The sequence below is a fragment of the Manacus vitellinus genome, unplaced genomic scaffold (assembly GCF_001715985.3).
Source record: "Manacus vitellinus isolate BGI_N305 unplaced genomic scaffold, ASM171598v3 scaffold_36_pilon, whole genome shotgun sequence".
Taxonomy (NCBI): Eukaryota; Metazoa; Chordata; class Aves; order Passeriformes; family Pipridae; genus Manacus; species Manacus vitellinus.
This window is the reverse complement of record NW_021940508.1, coordinates 1,001,264-1,019,893: the sequence shown is the minus strand read 5'-3', so window position 1 is coordinate 1,019,893 and position 18,630 is coordinate 1,001,264. Positions and strand designations below refer to the sequence as shown.

At 37.6% G+C, this 18,630-nt stretch overlaps 1 protein-coding gene across 1 annotated transcript in view; it reads right to left on the bottom strand.

The window, feature by feature from the left end:
• The window catches only part of ARL15 (ADP ribosylation factor like GTPase 15), a 210,373-nt gene that overhangs the window by 136,334 nt on the left and 55,409 nt on the right, over positions 1-18,630 (bottom strand). Inside the window, exons 4-5 of the mRNA XM_008932080.2 lie at positions 7,923-8,067; positions 5,607-5,666 (exon numbers count right to left, since the gene is read on the bottom strand). Of these exons, the coding sequence (XP_008930328.2) occupies positions 5,607-5,666; positions 7,923-8,067 (205 nt within the window). The remainder of the gene's footprint in view (positions 1-5,606; positions 5,667-7,922; positions 8,068-18,630) is intronic.

Sequence of the window (18,630 nt, the reverse complement as noted above, 5' to 3'; positions counted from 1 at the left end):
GTGTAAAAAGCCAGTTTAGAAGAAGAACAGTATTTCCAAAGAACAGTGGTAAGAACACTAGGCTGAATCCTTATCAAACCTTCCTTAGGACTCATGTTAACAAGATCCACAAACGAGTGTAAACGATCATCCTTATCTATGAAATGAGGAAACTATGTGACAGAGCCTGGGCTTAGGCACCATTTGAACAGCAGGCTGAGCATGACTGATAGCAAACAGATCTAACTCTAATGCTTTCGGAAGCTGAATGTCTCTGTGCGACTCACAGCTTAGACAGCTCAACAGGGTCAACTAAAAATTTCATCTGCTAAGACATTCTGTAAACTGTTTGATGAAGCTATGTCACAGATGGCATTGCATGTACTCTGCAACCAGATTTTGTAGAGGTGTGAACTGCCTTTTAGTCAAATACAGTATGGAGATGTTATTGCTTTGTGTTAGTTCATCCTTCTGAAGATGACTGAGGCTGGCATTGACTTGTGGGATCAGTTTTCCAATTACTAACTTGATGAAATTTTATCTGCTCTCACAGACTGTGTTGCTAGAAGGGTATTCAGTACTCCACTCTTCCTCCACAGAGCAAAAAAATATTTAAATTTTAAATTCCAATTAATAGATCAACATTATTTTCTCCTTCCTCCCTCATTTTTTTCACAAGGCAAATACTACCTGACAACTGTTGCTGTCTTCTCCAGAGGTTCATATTTTCCCTTCAATTTGGACTGCACAACAGTGTGACTTCTCCTCCTACTCTCTTTTCTTCTACTCTTTACTTCCAAATTAAGGCAAAATACGCATGCTTTGTTTAATCAATCCCATTTAAAGCTATTTGTTCTTAAGCTGTCACTTAGACAATTATTTAGCTGGCCTAAGAATGTGAATTTATGACTTTGGTCATGAAGCTTAAGAAGTAACAGCAGTGGGGAGGCAAGTTCTCATCTCTCTTTTCCTGGTCATGCTCAACCAACTGGAGACAAGAGCATTCCTGATATTAACCACTCTGGTTTTGGTAAGCACTTAACACATTTTTGTCTTAAATGAATTTTTAAATATGACTACACAACATTCAGTCTCTATGCTTATGAAAAAGGCCTTTGGGTGTATTACATAAACTAACAGAAACATATGAAAATATTTTAGTAAATAAAACAGAAAACATTAGTAAACCCTATAACATGCTGTTAGTATTTTTAAACTTCATAAGAAGGAAAAGGGGCTCTCACATCCAGAATCATTCTTTTAAATTTGATGTGGCTCAGTATTTGGCATCTCACCAGTGGTTTCTAAGCCTGCATTTACAAGATAGCAAACTAAATTATAAAATAACTTCTTCTAAAAAAAGAACTGGAAATTATTAGTTGACCTCCAGGATGGACATGAAATCTTCACATAGTCCTGAATAAATATCTCTGTCGCAACAGACACCACAACTTCATACTCTGTTTTGACAGCATTACAACAACATGTGACTGAAAAAAAACACAGAATAAATGGTGATTTCATCCACTGTGTCTCCAGGTTGGAATTTGCTAGAATCAAAGAAAAAGCTTTCTATTGCCATTATACCTTCCATTATCTATCTTGAGAAGAAACCTCAGTATTCAGCATCCCAAACTTTGTTTAGCGAAACACTGCTTGAATCTTCCGAACAAATGTTATCATCGGCCTTATTTTTACAGCCTTTTCACACTTTCCTGTTATGTTCATCACAGACAATTTCACTCTTAGCTCCCACCAGAGATTACTGGACCCTAACAGGAAATAATCAAAACTGTAGCTTCTTTCTATACCATTACTAAGCTGAGTTGCACAATATAGAGAGATATTTTCAATTGTCCTGGTAATAGAACATTCTGAAAGAATGTGGACTAGGGCATGGCACATCTTCACAGTAATCTAAGTTACATACATTATTTTATGGACTAGATTTTGGAGGGAAAAGCAGTAATTTTCTTAATTTTTCAGGAATCAGGAAGGGATTAGTGGTATACCAAAGCAGTAACTTAGAGAACAGGCAGTTCAACTTGGTCAGCAAATAAGGCAGGACTTCCTTTTCAAGTAATTCAAGCAGGCCTATGCTAGATTTGAAAGCGGTACATATTCCTACTTTTTCAGGATCAAATTCAAGGTTTTTAAACATAGCATTTAACATTTATGAAATCGAATAAAAACTTTATTTCTGGTAGGAAGGTAACCTGTCTTAAAAAACAAATACAATTTAAAAAATCTGAAATTGGATACGGTTTTCTACATTCTAGTATCATTCAAACAAAAACTTCTGCAAAGAGAGTACAACAAACTTTTTTACATGTTCCTAAATCTTAAAGGATGATGAAGAGTTAATCAGTCCAGGAAGAGGCAAAACAAGACTGTTTTCTATATATTTTGCCTGAAAATTTACAGCCCCTACAGAAATGAAGAAATAAAAGCTGGCTTCATTAGCAGCTCCAGAGGCACACAGCATAGTAAAAACTAGCACCATCTTCACCCTCAAGGAAGTATACTACTTCTGCCAAACAGAAAGGATACTACACAGTCAGCATCTGTTTCACATAACTGCTTGGCTGCTGAATGTAAGAACCATAAGCAGTATGACTTATGCTGTGTTTTAAATATTGGCTGTTAATATGTTACTGTATTATGACATATGAAGCTTTCTGTTACCTAAAAAGACAAAGTATGAAAAACTAGAACTATATAGAACTCCACTCTCTAAATAACATGTAACAGCAGACAGTGGTTGGTAAAAACACACGCCTTTCTACCTTCCTCCAAGTTTCCAAGATCAAATATCTGGACAAGACCTCCACACTACAGTAAAGAGAAATGATATAACAATACCATAACAAATGAAGACAAAAATCAAGAATAAGACAAAAACATAGACTTCTCTTCAACACCAGAACTAGAAATTTCAAAATAAAATTTAACAGCAATTAAACATGTAAAATGTTTTGCTTTATTTTCATAGAGCAGCAAGAGAGAAACCATGCATACTCCAGAAAGCTCAGGCTTTACAATCATCAAACAGGAACACATTTCTCAGCTAAAAGGTTGAATGCTGACCACAGAATAACAGAATGATTTAGGTTGGAAAAGACCTGTTAGATCATCAAATCCGATCTTTGACTGATCACCATCTTGTCAACTAGACCATGGCACTAAGTTTCACATCAAGTCATTTCTTGAACAATTCCTGGATGCTGACTCCACCACCTCCCCAGGCAGTCCATTCCAATGTTTAAGTAGCGTTTCCATGCAGAAATTCTTCCCAATGTCCAGATTGAGCTTCCCCTGGTGCAGCTTGAGCCTATGTCCTCTTGTCCTGTCACTAGTTGCCTGGGAGAAGAGACCAACCCCCACCTGGCTACAGCCTCCTTTCAGGGAGTTGTAGAGAGTGATGAGGTCTCCTCTGAGCCTCCTCTTCTCCAGGCTAAACAGCCGTAGCTTCCTCAGCCTCTCCTCATAGGACTTGTGCTCCAGATCCTTCACCAGTTCTGTTGTCCTTCTCTGAACTCACTCCAGCACCTTCTTGACATGAGGGACACTAAACTGAACACCCAACTCGAGGTGCATCCTCACCAGTACAGGGGGAGAGTCACTGCCCTGGTCCTGCTGGCCACACTATGGGTGATACAGGCCAGGATGTCATTGGCCTTCTTGGCCACCTGTGCATGCTGCTGGCTCATGTTCAGCCACTGCCAACCAGCACCTCCAGGTACTTTTCTGCTGGGCAGCTCTCCAGCCACTCTGCCCTCAGCCTGTAGCATTGTCTGAGGTTGTTGTGACCAAAGTGAAGGACCCAGCATTTGGCCTTGGTGAACTTCATACCACTGGCCTCAGCCCATCAATCCAGCCTGTCCTGATCCCTCTGGATCCTTTCTATGGTCCAGCAGAACAATGTTCCCACCCAACTTTGTGTCATCTGAGAACACAGAGGGTGCACTCAATCCCCTTGTCCGTATCACCAATAAAGATGTTAAACAGGACTGGGACCCATAATGAGCCCTAAGGAATGCCACTAATGACCGCCAACTTTTGGAAGAAAAACAAATTTTTGGAAGCTTGCCTTTGCTCCCTTGCACCTAGACAATGAAAATCTATTGGAATTAGCATTTTTCTGCAATATCTCATAGGTAAAACAGATTATATAATTTTTAAATATGGACATATAAACACTCATATTTAAAGGAAAAAGAAATAAATAGATGCAGTAAAAAATTCTAACAATCCTTGTTAAAAAAACCCAGATTAAATATTCTGGATTACTTCAGGACATCTTGCCATGAGTCAAAGCCCTCTACTAAGATTTCTCAAAACACACATACCTGCATAAAAGAAAAGGTTAAGAAAGAGCCTTTAATGAGAATCTGCTATAGGATACATAGATTCAATTCTTGATCAAAACCTGCATTTACCTATATGAATTACATATTTCATACAGTTTGGGCAGCAGAATGTATAAACTAGACTGCAAATGATTCACTATATTTTAAAAAAAAATCCAAAAAGTGACATTATGACTAAGTGACATCATGCAGATAACACACACAAGCAGAATCAACACTACTCCTGATAAGTGGTCCCTTTATTTACTGGGTTATTTTTTACAGGATACATGCTCAAACAGAAATAAATATGTTCCAATCCACGGACCAATGGTAGTAAAGAGGAACTGCTATCCTTTCCATATGTGCTTATCTTAAAGCCTTCTTGAAACAGTTTCAGATAAGACAACTGTCATGTAATTTGATCTCATGAAACTTCCTTCAAGAACCAAATTAATTTCTACTTAAGAGAGGTTCCAAGCTTGCTGAAAATCTAATAAACATCCTCAAGATTCATTCTACTCTATTTATATAAATAAAAAAGATACAAAAAAAGAAGAAATTCTAGAATATAAGTATCTAAGAGGTTTTTTTAATTAGAAGAACATTAGACTTCACAAGAACTCTCATTAAGAGAGTGTTTCTTCTTTTTAACAGTTACCTCTTGATCACTTGAGACTCAGAGTCAGAACTGGGCAGCTAAACAAGTTACATGTATACATAAAATTAAGAAACTTCACAACCATAAAACAACTATGGCTCCAAGATCCAACAAATCCAACAGAAGAACAGTTCCCAAAGAATATAACTCATTAGAAGTTGGTTACCTTTGCAACACATTCAGTGGTGCAGTAAATATATTGGTTTTGCCAAATCTTCATATAGTTACCAGGGCCCGTGCTCATAAGTAAAAGCTTATACATACAATAAACACAGGGAACACAGTTCCTTGAGCTGCTACTTCAGCCATACTACAGTTTCAGTCCAGTTTGTATTTCTGTATAACCTAACCATTGCAAACCAAGAGAATACAATTAGGAGATACACCACATTTGGCTGCCTTCTGCTCCTCCTGCTTTTTACCCTTTGTTCTTTGAGGTCAGGATTTGTACAACTTTTCTCAACTTTATCTTCTGTGATGAAACACAGATTTTTAATTCCAGCTGCACTGATTAATCATTTTAAAATTTAAAACAACTAACAATTTTAAACAACTTATCTGTTATTATGGGATCTAGACACTGAATGTTTTTATAACCAAATGAATAAGTGCCATACCTCCAAGTTCTTTTACGTTCAAGATGGCATTCTGGAATGGCACCGCTTTTATACTAAAACCTAAGAACAGAAATAAAGAGGAATAGTAAGTTATTTGTTAAAGAGGCCATTTGAAATCTATTGCATACATTCAGAAAAGAAGACTTTTCCCATCAAGAACCAGGATTTTGCTTGTGAAATTCTATTTCAATGTGTTATTAAAAAGTCAATTATAAGGCATGGTGGGAAGGGTGGGAGGAAGAGAATAGATCAGTATAAGCAATGAAATTTTCAATTTTACTATTAAGTAGCTGGCACACATAAAATTAAGCACAAAACTTACACGCAGGTCATCTATCATTTGGTAAGGAGTTACTGTTATAAAATCATGTCTGCTCTTTCAGCATAAAATATCCAGACATTTAATTTATTTCCATCTAGCACACACTGTTTCAACATGATTAGATACCTGTGAACTGAGTAAAGAATTTTTGAATCAATGTGTTACACTTCAAGTTTATTAGCTATCATTTAACAGAAACAAGATGTTTTTTCTCCCAGATCAGATCAATAAGGTATTCCAGTACTCCAGCTATGGTCAGTGCTAGATGCAGAAGAGGAAAGTACAAGAAAATCTGAAGGGAATAATTATGAAATATTTTTGGGTTTGTTGTCTTAAATCTTAAACTCTTCCTTGAAAGAAGGAAAAACTGGAATGGACCTGAGTGGCATTGATGAGAAAACCAAAAATACAGGTTATAGTTTGAAATATGAGTGGAGAAGCTGTCACACTGTATTCTTGTAATCTCCACAATATTCTCTGATGTAGCACAGATATGGTATACACGAGTAGATTTATTATAAGCTGAATATCCCATATGGCATCATTTTGCTTTAGATGCTGCTTAGTATTCCCCAGAGTAATTTTTCATTCCTCAAGTTGCCTGATTAAATAATAGTATTTTATTGCATCTATCTGGAAAAAAAATAATTTTTTAATTAATTGCATTTTCACTATTTCCTTCGATAACTCTATCCTTCTATTTAAATTGCTTTTACTATTTCTTTCTGAGTCTCAAGTTTTAAAGTACAATTTGCTCTAATTCCAGGCAAATTCTAAAGATAAAGTTCAGGAGATGGTGGCAGAGGTCAGGGGAGGGGGGGACAAGACTGAATTACTCTACAATTTCCCTCTAACTTTTTGAGTTAGTCATTGACACCTTCTCCACACAATGAAGTGTCAGATCTCTAACATTCCCAATAACACTACGTAGGCAACAGGTTAATTATTCATCAGAAGAGAAACCCAGTATTCTCTTGTATCTGTTTTACATTTTACTTACAGTTGTATTAAATAACCTTATGTTCTTGTAAATTTAACAAAACAGTTAGGGTTACTAAGGCATATTCATAAAATTCAAGCCCATGGACCACAGCTACAATACAAAGCCATGCAAGTGTAAACACAAGTTACTTGCACAACACTCAGTATCTGTTCCATCAGCAAATCAACCTTAATAATTGCTGCAGCCACTGAACCAGATTTCTTTGATCCCTATGACCTAATCTTTCCTCTTTCAGAACTTTGCAGCCAGGTATTCCTGTTTCTGATTCTTCTGGTGCTGTTTTGTTCTTGGATTGTTTTTCAATCAAAACACCCTTTTCAGTATTAGGCATTCAAGTTCACCTATATCAAGATGCCTATTAAAATTTTTTGGACTTAAGATACCTTTTATCTGTGGTTGTGCTGCCTGTTTTTCTGTACCTTCTCAATACAACTGAAACTTTCTGTAAACTGATTCTCTGATCTCAATCTGTCCTTACTACAAAACAAACCTGTTGCTGCTCTAAAAAGTAAGGATTATCACTAGAAACAAATTCTCTCTATCACATTTATTCTTTTGGTTGCTAGCATACACCATAAGGCAGTACAGACCAAGTATGTGCAGAAATAAATCCCAGTTTAAGTTTCAAAGCATCACTGTCCTATTCTATTTTACAGCACATTCTCCTCTTTTCTCTCCCTATAACAAGACTGCTTAAAAGCCTAAAGTAAAATGAGAAGAAAGAAATGCTGTAATGTGTCTACAGGACAGTGCTTCATTACACCACACTGTTTGGATCTTTAACACATTCCAAGTTGTGTGTTTTCATGGATATTCCCCAATGTATGAACAAACACTGAAAGAGTAAGTAGTGGTAGCTTCAAAGCAATCCATTAGGTACTTTCAACAGTAAAATAAGTAGGCTGAAGCTCTCTGCAACCTTTGCTATATGTTTCAAAAGTTACCTTTGGGAAATGTTACAGCACACCATGGAATAAAGACACCATCCTACCTGTGGTAGACACGATATTCTCCAGGCTCTCACTGCAAAGCTGAGACAGAAGACTTGTCTTGCCAGAACCAGAGAGGCCTATGCAAACTAAGTCATATTCAGGTCGTGGTGGTGGCGGTCCCTTGCAGCAAAGTGCTCTAAAACACTGCCAAGGTAGGGCAAAACAAACAAAACAAAAACAAAAGGATGAGGTTACCTTTTTAGGTTTTTTCAAATGCTTATTCAACAATGTTCTAAATTCAAGTTTATAAACATAAATGCATTGGAGAGAAGCAAACTATTATTCCAACTTGCTATTTTGACAAAGTCAACAATTAATAGACCCAAGACAACCTGAACTAAAATCTAGAATAACATAAATATATGTGTGAGATTTTCACCTAAACCTCAAAGAGCTGGTTTGAGGAATATTTCCCAAATAGCACAAAGTGTGCACATACAGCAAAATAGGCACATGCCCCAGTCAGCTCTGCAGTTGGTTATGCATTAGTTTGCTTCCTGTGTTAATTTCATGCAATATCTGGTGAGAATATCAGAGTCATTCTTCAGCAACTGCTGGTAAGGCTTTACCTGTTGTCATAGGAAAGAATCAGGAATCTTTGCTCCACTAATGTGCTTCCTGGGCTTGCTTTATCATGCATTTTAGCTTACAATATCAGCCATAAAGAAGTATGGCTTGTAAATACATAAAAAAACCTTGCTGGACATAGCTCTAGCAAAAAATACGCAGATTTGTCACTTTCCCTGGAAAAGTATAAATTAATCATGATATAAAGAAATAAAAATATCTTACACAGAGCCTACTTCAGGATTCTGCTCACTTCTCTTAAACAGTTTTACCATAGTTGGCCAAGCTCATCCAAAAGGTCCCTTAGGCACTCAGTAAGGTTCTTCAGACCTTTCCTTATTGCAATATAGAAGCTTTTTATGTAAAAATCTAAAAGCATACCAGCCTGGGAAAGCTAGGAAGTTCATATTTGATGTATAAAGCACAATTACCTGCTAATGTCTAAGACAGACCTCCACCAGCCCAATATATATAAATACCTTTTCCCCCAACATATGCCACCTTCATATCAGAGGAAGGCATCTGCTGTAGCAGAGAAGGGAAAACTCGTTTATGTAATCACTCCTTTCTCACAAATTCCGTCTTTACATAGCCCCATTTCCATCTTAACCACAAACTAATCACTGCACTGGGAAAAGAGATCTGGTCTTTACAACCTTAACCTAGTTTGTCTTCGTAACTATCCAGTTTCTCCCACTGAGGACTACTGTAGGAGCAGAGAAACTGAACTGATGTCAGTAAGGCACTGATGTAAATAGTGGGGTCTGACCCTGTGAGCAAATCATCCAGTGAGAATGTGATTATAAAAAGACAGCTCACAGAACACAGAAATTTAATTGGATTTTTTCCATATAGATGGTAAGCTATTATACATGCTGCTGAAACAGTTTTCATTGCTTTAAAGAAGGAAAAGATATGTTTGGTGAAAGTTACAAAACTCCTTTAACACCTTTTAAAAAAGTGAAAGAAAATTCTTTAGAAGAATTAAAATTTTTATAGTAGTAGTTAAGCTGAACAAGGGCAAGAGGTTTTAAAACATAATAGCTTTGTGTCTATTAAAATTTGATACAAGAATTATTTTTTCAAGAAGATTTGCCCTTACGTGTCCACAGCTTAAAGGAGTAAACATGCCTTATAGCTTTATTGGTGTTCTATTTATTTACTGGTTTATATTTATCTCTCAGATTCTACAAAGCTACAGCAAATATTCCACTCCAGCACTTATGTGAGAAAGGCCAACTGAGTTCACTGCACAACATAAACTCCTTTAAATAGAGTTTTCACTTAATGGATATCAGGCTGAAGGCCACATAAAATTCTTCGAAGCTTGCCAGAGCTCCCGAGGCTGTGTGTCAGACCCTCTGCAGCCAGTCTTTAAAAAGCATTCAATTTGTCCCTGTCAGTATGGCATCTTTGCAACAATCTCTTGATGTCATATTGAAAATCATAAAGGAATAGATGAGCTGACGGAATTCTGTGCTTCTCTCTGTCCAGACACTGTGACAGTTCTTATGCAACCAGACATGTCTCTTGCAGCCCTGACAACATCTAATAACATCTAATTCTGTGAAAGGTAATTTATGCTATTTGTAGAATACATATGGAGGCTCTGTGGGTGACAGAAGGGCTCCACAGGCAGGTTTTGTAAACTTCAGTATCTCTTTAGTGCAGATTCCTCAAGTCTAACTTAGTCTGGAGAATCTTTATGTGCTGTGGATTAAGCATATGATCAAAAATCCAAGTCAAATTGCACATCCAAACCAGCACATGTAGACCCACCACTCACACATCCTTCACCAGTAAGCACAGTTAGGTATGAAAATTTCTGAGATTTCCAGAAGCCAGGTAAATGGCTCCCTCCGGACAATTCTCATATTTTATTTTATATGATTCCCCTATCTTTGTTATATTTGTGACTTTGTCCTTGTGCTAGGCTAAGTTCCTTCAGTAGATTGGTTTAGCTGTAATGAAAACAAACTTTTAATATTCTAGCTCCAAAAAGCTGCTGAAACTTAAGCTACTGTGTATAGCACTTAGAAGTGGCTGACATGAGAAATTCTACAGCACATTGTAGGGGATACTTGTAATAATATATTTGAACTTTATAAACTTGTTCTGCAATCTTCCTTACTCGAGCTCAATGAACATCCCTCCTATTGGAAATACCACTATACAAACAGCCTGATCACCCTCTTCCTGTTCTCTCAGCAGCTTAAAGTTACCTGGCCCCTAACAAAGTCAGAACTCCATTACAGAACAGTAAACCTCTATTGTCACAACTTTGGCAGTTGCATCTAGTAGCTGTACAATATCTGTGGAGAGTAGAAAATTCAGAGGTCATTGAATATGCAAATAAAATTACACCTTATATTCTGCATTTTATTACGGACAGGAAATGCATCCTGAAATATTTTATAATCATGGACTAAGAGCTACACATTATTTAAGATGCATTACAGGGCACTCTGAAATCCACAGAACTGCAATAAATGTGTAGTAGTAACTAAAGAAGCCATCCCAGAATTCCAAAACACAAATATATCAAAACCACTAAGAGACTTGCTCAATCCACTGCTAGTGCTCAGTTCTTTCCCAAACGAGTATACTTTCTACTCCATTTGGACAACCTAAAGGGCATAAGAGAAGCTTGAACTAACAGTCTGACTGCTCTCAAAACACTTGTCAGATATGGACTTGGAAGTTTCTTCCACTGATTCCCAAACCCTATTTTCTCAATGGGCAATAAAAGCCTGCCTTCTAGGTATTATAAAGCAAACTGAACCCAAACAGTGCCTCTTGGAGGAAGTGTTGGAGGAGACAGAAAGAAAACACTGGACTACTGCAAACATATGGTCAAGCAGAACTGGCTGGTACAGTCACTAAAAGGTTGTTTGGGATATGGCCATGTATTCCAGTCCCACTGTTAGCAACAAAAAATAAACAACTTTTTTTTGAGCCTTTTCATTTTATCAGGGTAAGACCTTACTTACTATAAGGGGAGTAACATATCAAAATGTAAGCTTTCACAATTTTAATATTAATTTTGTATTTTAATGAACAAATGTATTTTTAAGTACTGAAAATAAAACAATAACGTATCTTTATAATAAGTATGCATTTAGCCAGTTTCTGAAAAGAGGATGTACTTATCCAAGAAATTGGGGGCAATACGTGCTGCAGTGTGCAGAAATTTGTGCAATATTCAGAACCACTGTGACTTTCACTTCTAAGTGTGTGCACACACTGCATGTGCATGTATAATTATTTGCAAGAGTTAAGGAAGAAGTTAGTCAGTTCTACTCTACCTTATGGATTTCTAACCCAAAGAGACAACTCTCGTTTTAGGTTGATCAGTATTTATGCTGACAATCCTAGACAGTGTTCCTTTAAAGCTCTATGGAGAGTTCTTCTGGGGAAAAGCATATTGTGTTTACAGCAGGGATGGTCAAACACTTCTGATGTCTGTGCCGCTCGCTCGGAGATCACAGATTGAAGCTCTGGGCAGCAAATGTCCCTGAATTACTACTCTCTACAACACATTAAACTGCCTCCAGCTGTTGAGTCTGTCTTTGCCTACTCATTGTACTTCTCGTTTCACTCTCCTTTTTGGAGTGAAATACTCCATTATTTCTGCTTTGTTCTGGACCCATCTCCTGTCTGTTTCTTTTGTTGCCACTATTTAATAGGGACAAACAGTAGCAAGGGATTTCATGCTTAGTTGGTTAAACACACACACTCTCATGGAAAAATACCCTAAGTTAGTGCAGCACTAATGCTAACAAACCAAGCATTCAGAACTCTTGAAATACAGAATTAAGGCTGAAAGCTCAACCATAACTCCGCTCCCTTCCCCCTCTGGCTTATACTTATGGATATGGTCTTCCTTTACATTTTATTTTTCAGTTAAGGTATCTTTGAACAAACAGAGTTCTAGTACCCAGTGCACACTTATATCCAGAGGACTCGGTTAATCATCATCTGAAGCTGTTAATAAAACTCACGAAGTTTATTAAAAGAAGTAAAATTTACACACAGAAGACTCCATAGCTCTGATGTTGTTTGAGATACAGAAGCAAAATGAAATCTCAAACCTTGAAAAGCTGATATGAAGAGGGTAGGGGGTTGGGGGGGAGGGACACAGTGGCACAAGGTAGACAGTTACAATGTTAAAAATAGGAAACAACTGGGAACAGCAGTGGAATAACTGAATGCAAATAATAAAATACACATGATATTAGAATGAAATTATACACCGTGAACAGAGAGGGGGGAAAAAGGATATATAAATAAACTAAACTTTAACTGTATTAATACCTTAACTTTAAATTAGTACAACAGAATCTATGCATTTGACTGTGTGAGCTAAAGCTGCAGACTCTTCAGTTTCCATATAGCTGTAGAGGTGGTTTTACCACAACAGAAAAAAAAAAAAAAAGGAGGAAGAGGAAAACCTACTTAATTTAAGACACACCATAAGTGACACTGCTTTCAGGTTTTCAAAACATCAGACTGATAGGGTTTATCTTTGTCTACGTAATTTCAGTAATGAGAACAAAACCTAACAGATTGCTGTTCATTTTGTGGCTACCAAGAGAGATGAATGAATGCACACATAGCCACTGCCATCCTGAAGTGAAGTTCAGCTTGGATAAAACCTCTAAAATCATGACTAGTTTCCTTCTATGACAGACTACAAACAATCTCCTAGTTTAACCCCGCTAATGAGTGAGTGGTCACCCCACTGACTGCACCAAAATCACTCTTTCTACACATGCACCTACGCCTCTTCAACTTTGTATCAGCCTGTGCTGCAGGAAGACAGACAAGCATATGGCATTAGAGACAGCACAATATAAAAAAGGATAGAAGAAAACAAATTCTCAGTGAAGCAAGGCACTTTGCTCTGTAGAGCAAAAGGAGTCCTGGTGATATCCTACCTTACGGAAATCATAGAATCATAGAATGGTTTGGGTCAGAAGGGACCACAAAGATTCACTCCCCCTGCCATGAGCCAAGACACCTTCTATTAGAAGGTTGCTCAAAGACACATCCAACACTTTCAACACCCACAGCTTCTCTGGACAACCTGCTTCAGGTTCTCACCACCCTCACAGTATGTAATTTCTTCCTAATACGTAATCTAAATCTACCCTCTGCTTGTTTCAAATCATTCCCTCTATGACTACCTGCCCTTGTCACCAGTCCCTCACTAGCTGCCTCGTAGGCTCCCTTCAGATACCAGAAGGCTGCTCTAAGGTCTCCCGAAGCCATCTATTCTCCAGGCTGAACAAGTCCAGTGCTCTCAGCCTGTCTTCACCGGAGAGACCTTCTCCTCTGGACCTGGTCTAACAGGTCAATGTCCTTCCTGCGCCGAGGACCCCAGAGCTGGATGGAGCACTCCAGGTGGGGTCTCCAAAGAGCAGAGTAGAGGGGCAGAATCACCTCCCTCGACCTGCTGGCCACACTACCCTTGATGCAGCCCAGGACACAACTGGCTTTCTGGGCTGCAAGTGCACATTGCTGGGTCATGTCCAGCCTCTCATCCACAAGTCCTTCTTGGCAGGGCTGCTCTCAATCTGTTCTCTGCCCAGCCAGCAGATGTGCTTGGGGTTTCCCCGACTCAGGTGCAGGACCTTGCACTTGATCTTTTTGAACTTCATGAGGTTTGCATAGGACCGTCTCTGTCACACAGCAATATACAGTTTGGAGCAGGAATCTCAAATTCTCCCTTCTGACTACTAAGAAATACATTTAGATTCATTGGTTGAAACTATTTACCTTCCTCTATCAAAAACTTCCTGGTGTTTTAGAGAAGCCAGATTCTGGAGTCCCAAAAGGAGCAATCACACCTCCAAAAACTTCCAACATCCCTATATAGTCACCAGATGAACAAGACATAAGACACAGGCTCAAGTACCAAAATCAGACAAATGTCACAGCCCTATTCGTTCTTCGACATATTTGACAATTCTGCTACCAACAGAGAAGGTTTAGAGGAAACACAGTCAAGAAGAAAGAACTGGATGACTTCTGATGAGCCAGATAGAACACTGCTGTTCAGAGCATATAGTTTCAAAAGACTTCATGGTTGTGATAATACAATCACAGTGGGTCAAATTGCAGGAGATAATTCGTTTCATGTGATATCAGTCAAACTGCTCTTGAGTGAAGGCTTGACCCAGAAGTTCAGGAATCACAAAAATTCACTAAATGCAGTCAAAGACAACTTCCCTGGAAGAAGCTGTAAGGCAAGAGGAGTCCTTCCCCTACCATCAGCCAAAACAAATCACAAACTTCACACCCAAAAGGGAAAATGAGACTCTCTGACCTTAATCTCTTGCACATTCCTTATAAAATCAAAACCAAATTATGATTCTCTCCTCCATTCACAACATGTTAGAAAACAGCATGAAGTAAAATAATATCAAGTTCTAGATGTATGCAGATGCTCAATGCAGTAGTATGATTTAAAAGCCTACATAAAATAAAATGGTACATTGCTATAATAAACCAAAGCTGAGTCAGCAAAACAGTTATAAACGTGCACAGGTGGTTCTCTGAACAGAAGATAATCACTTGCTTCACTGCAGCATCAAACAAATCAAGCTCCAAGGGGCTTTTGGACACTTCTAAGTTCCATCAAGTGTAGAATTATTGCTCAAGTTGTTTCCTCTCCCAACAGTTTGTTTTTCACTTGCTTTATTGCACAAGAGTAACTCATCTCATTCAGTCCATCAGTCCATTCACATTTAACAGCAAGAAACAAAGACAACAAAAAAGATGAACGAAAGCCTTTGCAAACAATTTGTTTCACAACTTAAGGAAACACAACCACACTAAAAAAGCCTGAAGAATCATCAAAAATACCAGCAAAAAAGGCAGTAGCAGCACTGCCCAAATGTGCAAAAGTGAAGGATGTGACACTTCTTGTCACGTCTAATTTCCAGTAAGGATGAAAGATGAATATAGGGTTTATTTTTTCTTAATATGTCCCCCCAAAAAAGCTACAAACAACAATAACAACTAAACAAAAACACATCTTAGGGCCTTCAGGCTTGCTGAAAGTCATCCCTGTACAGTTCCTGAGCGAGCTGTTTACTATTTTTTTTTTCCAATGTCAGAAAAGTTTTAGAATTAATTTGCAAGATACCATACAGTAAAATTAAACACAATCATGATAGTGTGACAGTACATTAAAAAAATGAAAGTACAGTTTCAACTGTCACTTTTAAACCTGTTCAGGAGTTCCTGCTGCTAACTTTGCTCATACAGTACACAGAGCACAACACAGCAAATTTAGGCATTGCTCAACCAAGAAGTGAGTAAACCAACAAATGTTTAGTTGCTCTAAAATTATCAGGAGGTTAGGGAAAGAAGATATCAGTAGACACCGATGCAAAAAAAAAAAAAGCTACTAAACTAGAAACAGTCTATCCTTTTAACATCTAAATGTAAGGATGAATAGCATTGCTAGTGCACACAGTCTAACAAGAAGTAATGGAAGTATTTAGATAACAGAAGGAGGTGGACAGAACAAGGATAGATTGATTTTGGAGACAGTAAAAATCTTATGGCCAAAGTCATAAGTCACAAATCTTTAGTGTTTAAAGATAAGACTGCCTTTCAACACTAGAAAATGGAGTAAGAACCACACCAGTATTGGTGGACACACAAAAGGAAGATCCAACAGATGTGGTCTATTACTAGTTCATGGCATTATCAATCTCTACTGTTGCATTTGAAGCACTGGATAGTTGCAGGCTATGGGCATCTCTTATTCACTGGACTCACTATGAAGGAATTTGATCTTATGTGGCCTTTTCATTTTACCTTCCCAGTGCATTATATTTACAAAAAATAGAACTTTAGGAGAATATCTATTTTGACCAAAAGACCTAGGGAATATGAAATATGTAGTAACATATACAGGAACCTCTCTTCTTCCCCCCATCCCCCTTAAAGAGCATAACAGTTGTACTTTGCTAGCACAGCACATTACTACCATGAGAGGAAAGAGACCAACCCACACAAAACCATTAATCCAAAATATACAATAAGAGGAAGGCATATGAATCTCGAGTACCATTAAAAATTCTTCAAGTGTTAATCAATGAGAGCCTCCTGGAATGCTGAACAGCTTTTGCCTCAATCAAACTCTTCATGAGTTAGGTTTGAGAAACTTCAGTCACTGAAAACATCTCACACTCCAACACAGGCATTTCACATTTCTCCTCTCTCCAGATGTAGGTTTGGATATTTTTTTCTGGCTGTATATCTACATCTACTATGGAGTTTCTCAGCTGTCACCCATCTGTTTGCTGATGAAGATTCCACTGGCTATTTTGTTCATCTAGCACTGCAAAATCAGAACAGTCAAATTTGTTACTCCTGAGCATGCATGGATCAAGGACTACACAGCCTTTAAACTGCCTTGAAGAGGAACCCAACAGGTGCCCTTCTTCTAGTGCCCAAATGTTTGGGGAACACAACTCAATCTGAGATGGGGACTGTCAGCTGACAGGGAAGGAAACAGATCATACAGAGCAATGGTCGACTACAGATAGAAGATGTTTTCATGTGCTTGCACTGTTAAAAAAACCAAACGAAACCAATGAAACAAACAAAAAAAAAACCAAAAAAAATCCACACAATCACCCCACAAACAGGATTTTTTTCATAAGTATTGACCAATGCCCACTCATTTTCTTGAGTTAGGTGGGTAAAAAAACCCCAAATAAATGGTAAATTTTTTTACATGAAAATGGGAGCTAGCAAGAACCAGTTTTATTTTTTGTGAAAACAGAGATTATTGTGGCCTTGCTGACAAAACAGCCTGCCATACAGACTCATAAGTATGCCAGTGTCCAGCTCTGCAGTGCTGATAACCCAAACTAAGAAGTTTCTCCTGGTGAAACAACCACCACTTTTTATCAATTAAGGATGAAACACTTCCATCCACAAGAGTATATCATTATGCCAGATTATTTTCTTTTGTGGGAAAGATCTGCTTGTAATCTCAGAACTGCTGAAAACCTTTTAAGGGGATTCACCTTTCTCTCCTTTGAGTAGATGCATCATCCAGTCAGCTCTAGGAAATGAACACTTTTAAAAGAAGTAAAAGCCCTCAGCCTGAAACTTTCCTGTGCAATCCATTTCCCAGTGATATTCCCTTTCATCAACAGTGTGATGACTGTTTCTTTCAGATAATTATTACACAACAGTTCTGTAAAAATTCTCATAATTTAAAAATGCAATGTTACTTAAGAATATATTTGATGATGATGAAATACAATCACAAATCCAAGCAGAAATCAATTTAACATGCTGTTCAGATAACTAAGCACAGCTCTGGAGATACCTTAATAAGAACTGACTCACTGCTTCTTACAGGAAGAAAAAGTTTACCATTTATTCTAGATCAGCATAAATCTTGCCAAGCTGGGAAAGTCCTTTTTGCTGGCTTGAGAAAAAAATTCACTGAGGACCAGAGAGAATTGCCATAATGATAAGAGTCTATCAGAGAAACATAAGCAATTTGTAGCTGGTAGCATAATTCAGAGTGAGACAATGAAGAAAAACAGGCTTAGGAAATGGAAGAGAGTTGTCTTTTAGAAAGTGAGACATATGATTAGTTGTAAAAGCAGAACACTGGCTTTAAGTATTTTTAATTTTTTACATTCCTAAGAACTGACAGATTACTAAAGAACTGTAATAAAGAACTGGAAGCTAGGATTTTGTAATATAAAGGTATGACAAGGAATAAACTTTCACAGTGAAACTTCAGCAACTGCCAATTAGATCAGTATTTTTGAAACACAAGGAACATATAGACTGTGAGAAGAAATGCACATAGTTCTGTTCATGCCACAGAGACTTTTCACTGAAAAGGAAACTTTCACATCTTGCAAGTAATTCTTCAAAGCAATTTATAACAATGAAAAGATACAAGACATAGAATATATAATATAATTTTATGCAAGGATTAAGGAGTGCATCACACTTTGATTATGTTATTGGGGAATAAAATTACAAAGTATAGGATTTCAGAAGAAACCAACTGCTCCAAAACATGTCAAAAATCACAATAACTGAAAAAGCCCTGGAAGGATTTTACTTTTTAAAGTATATAATAATATAGGC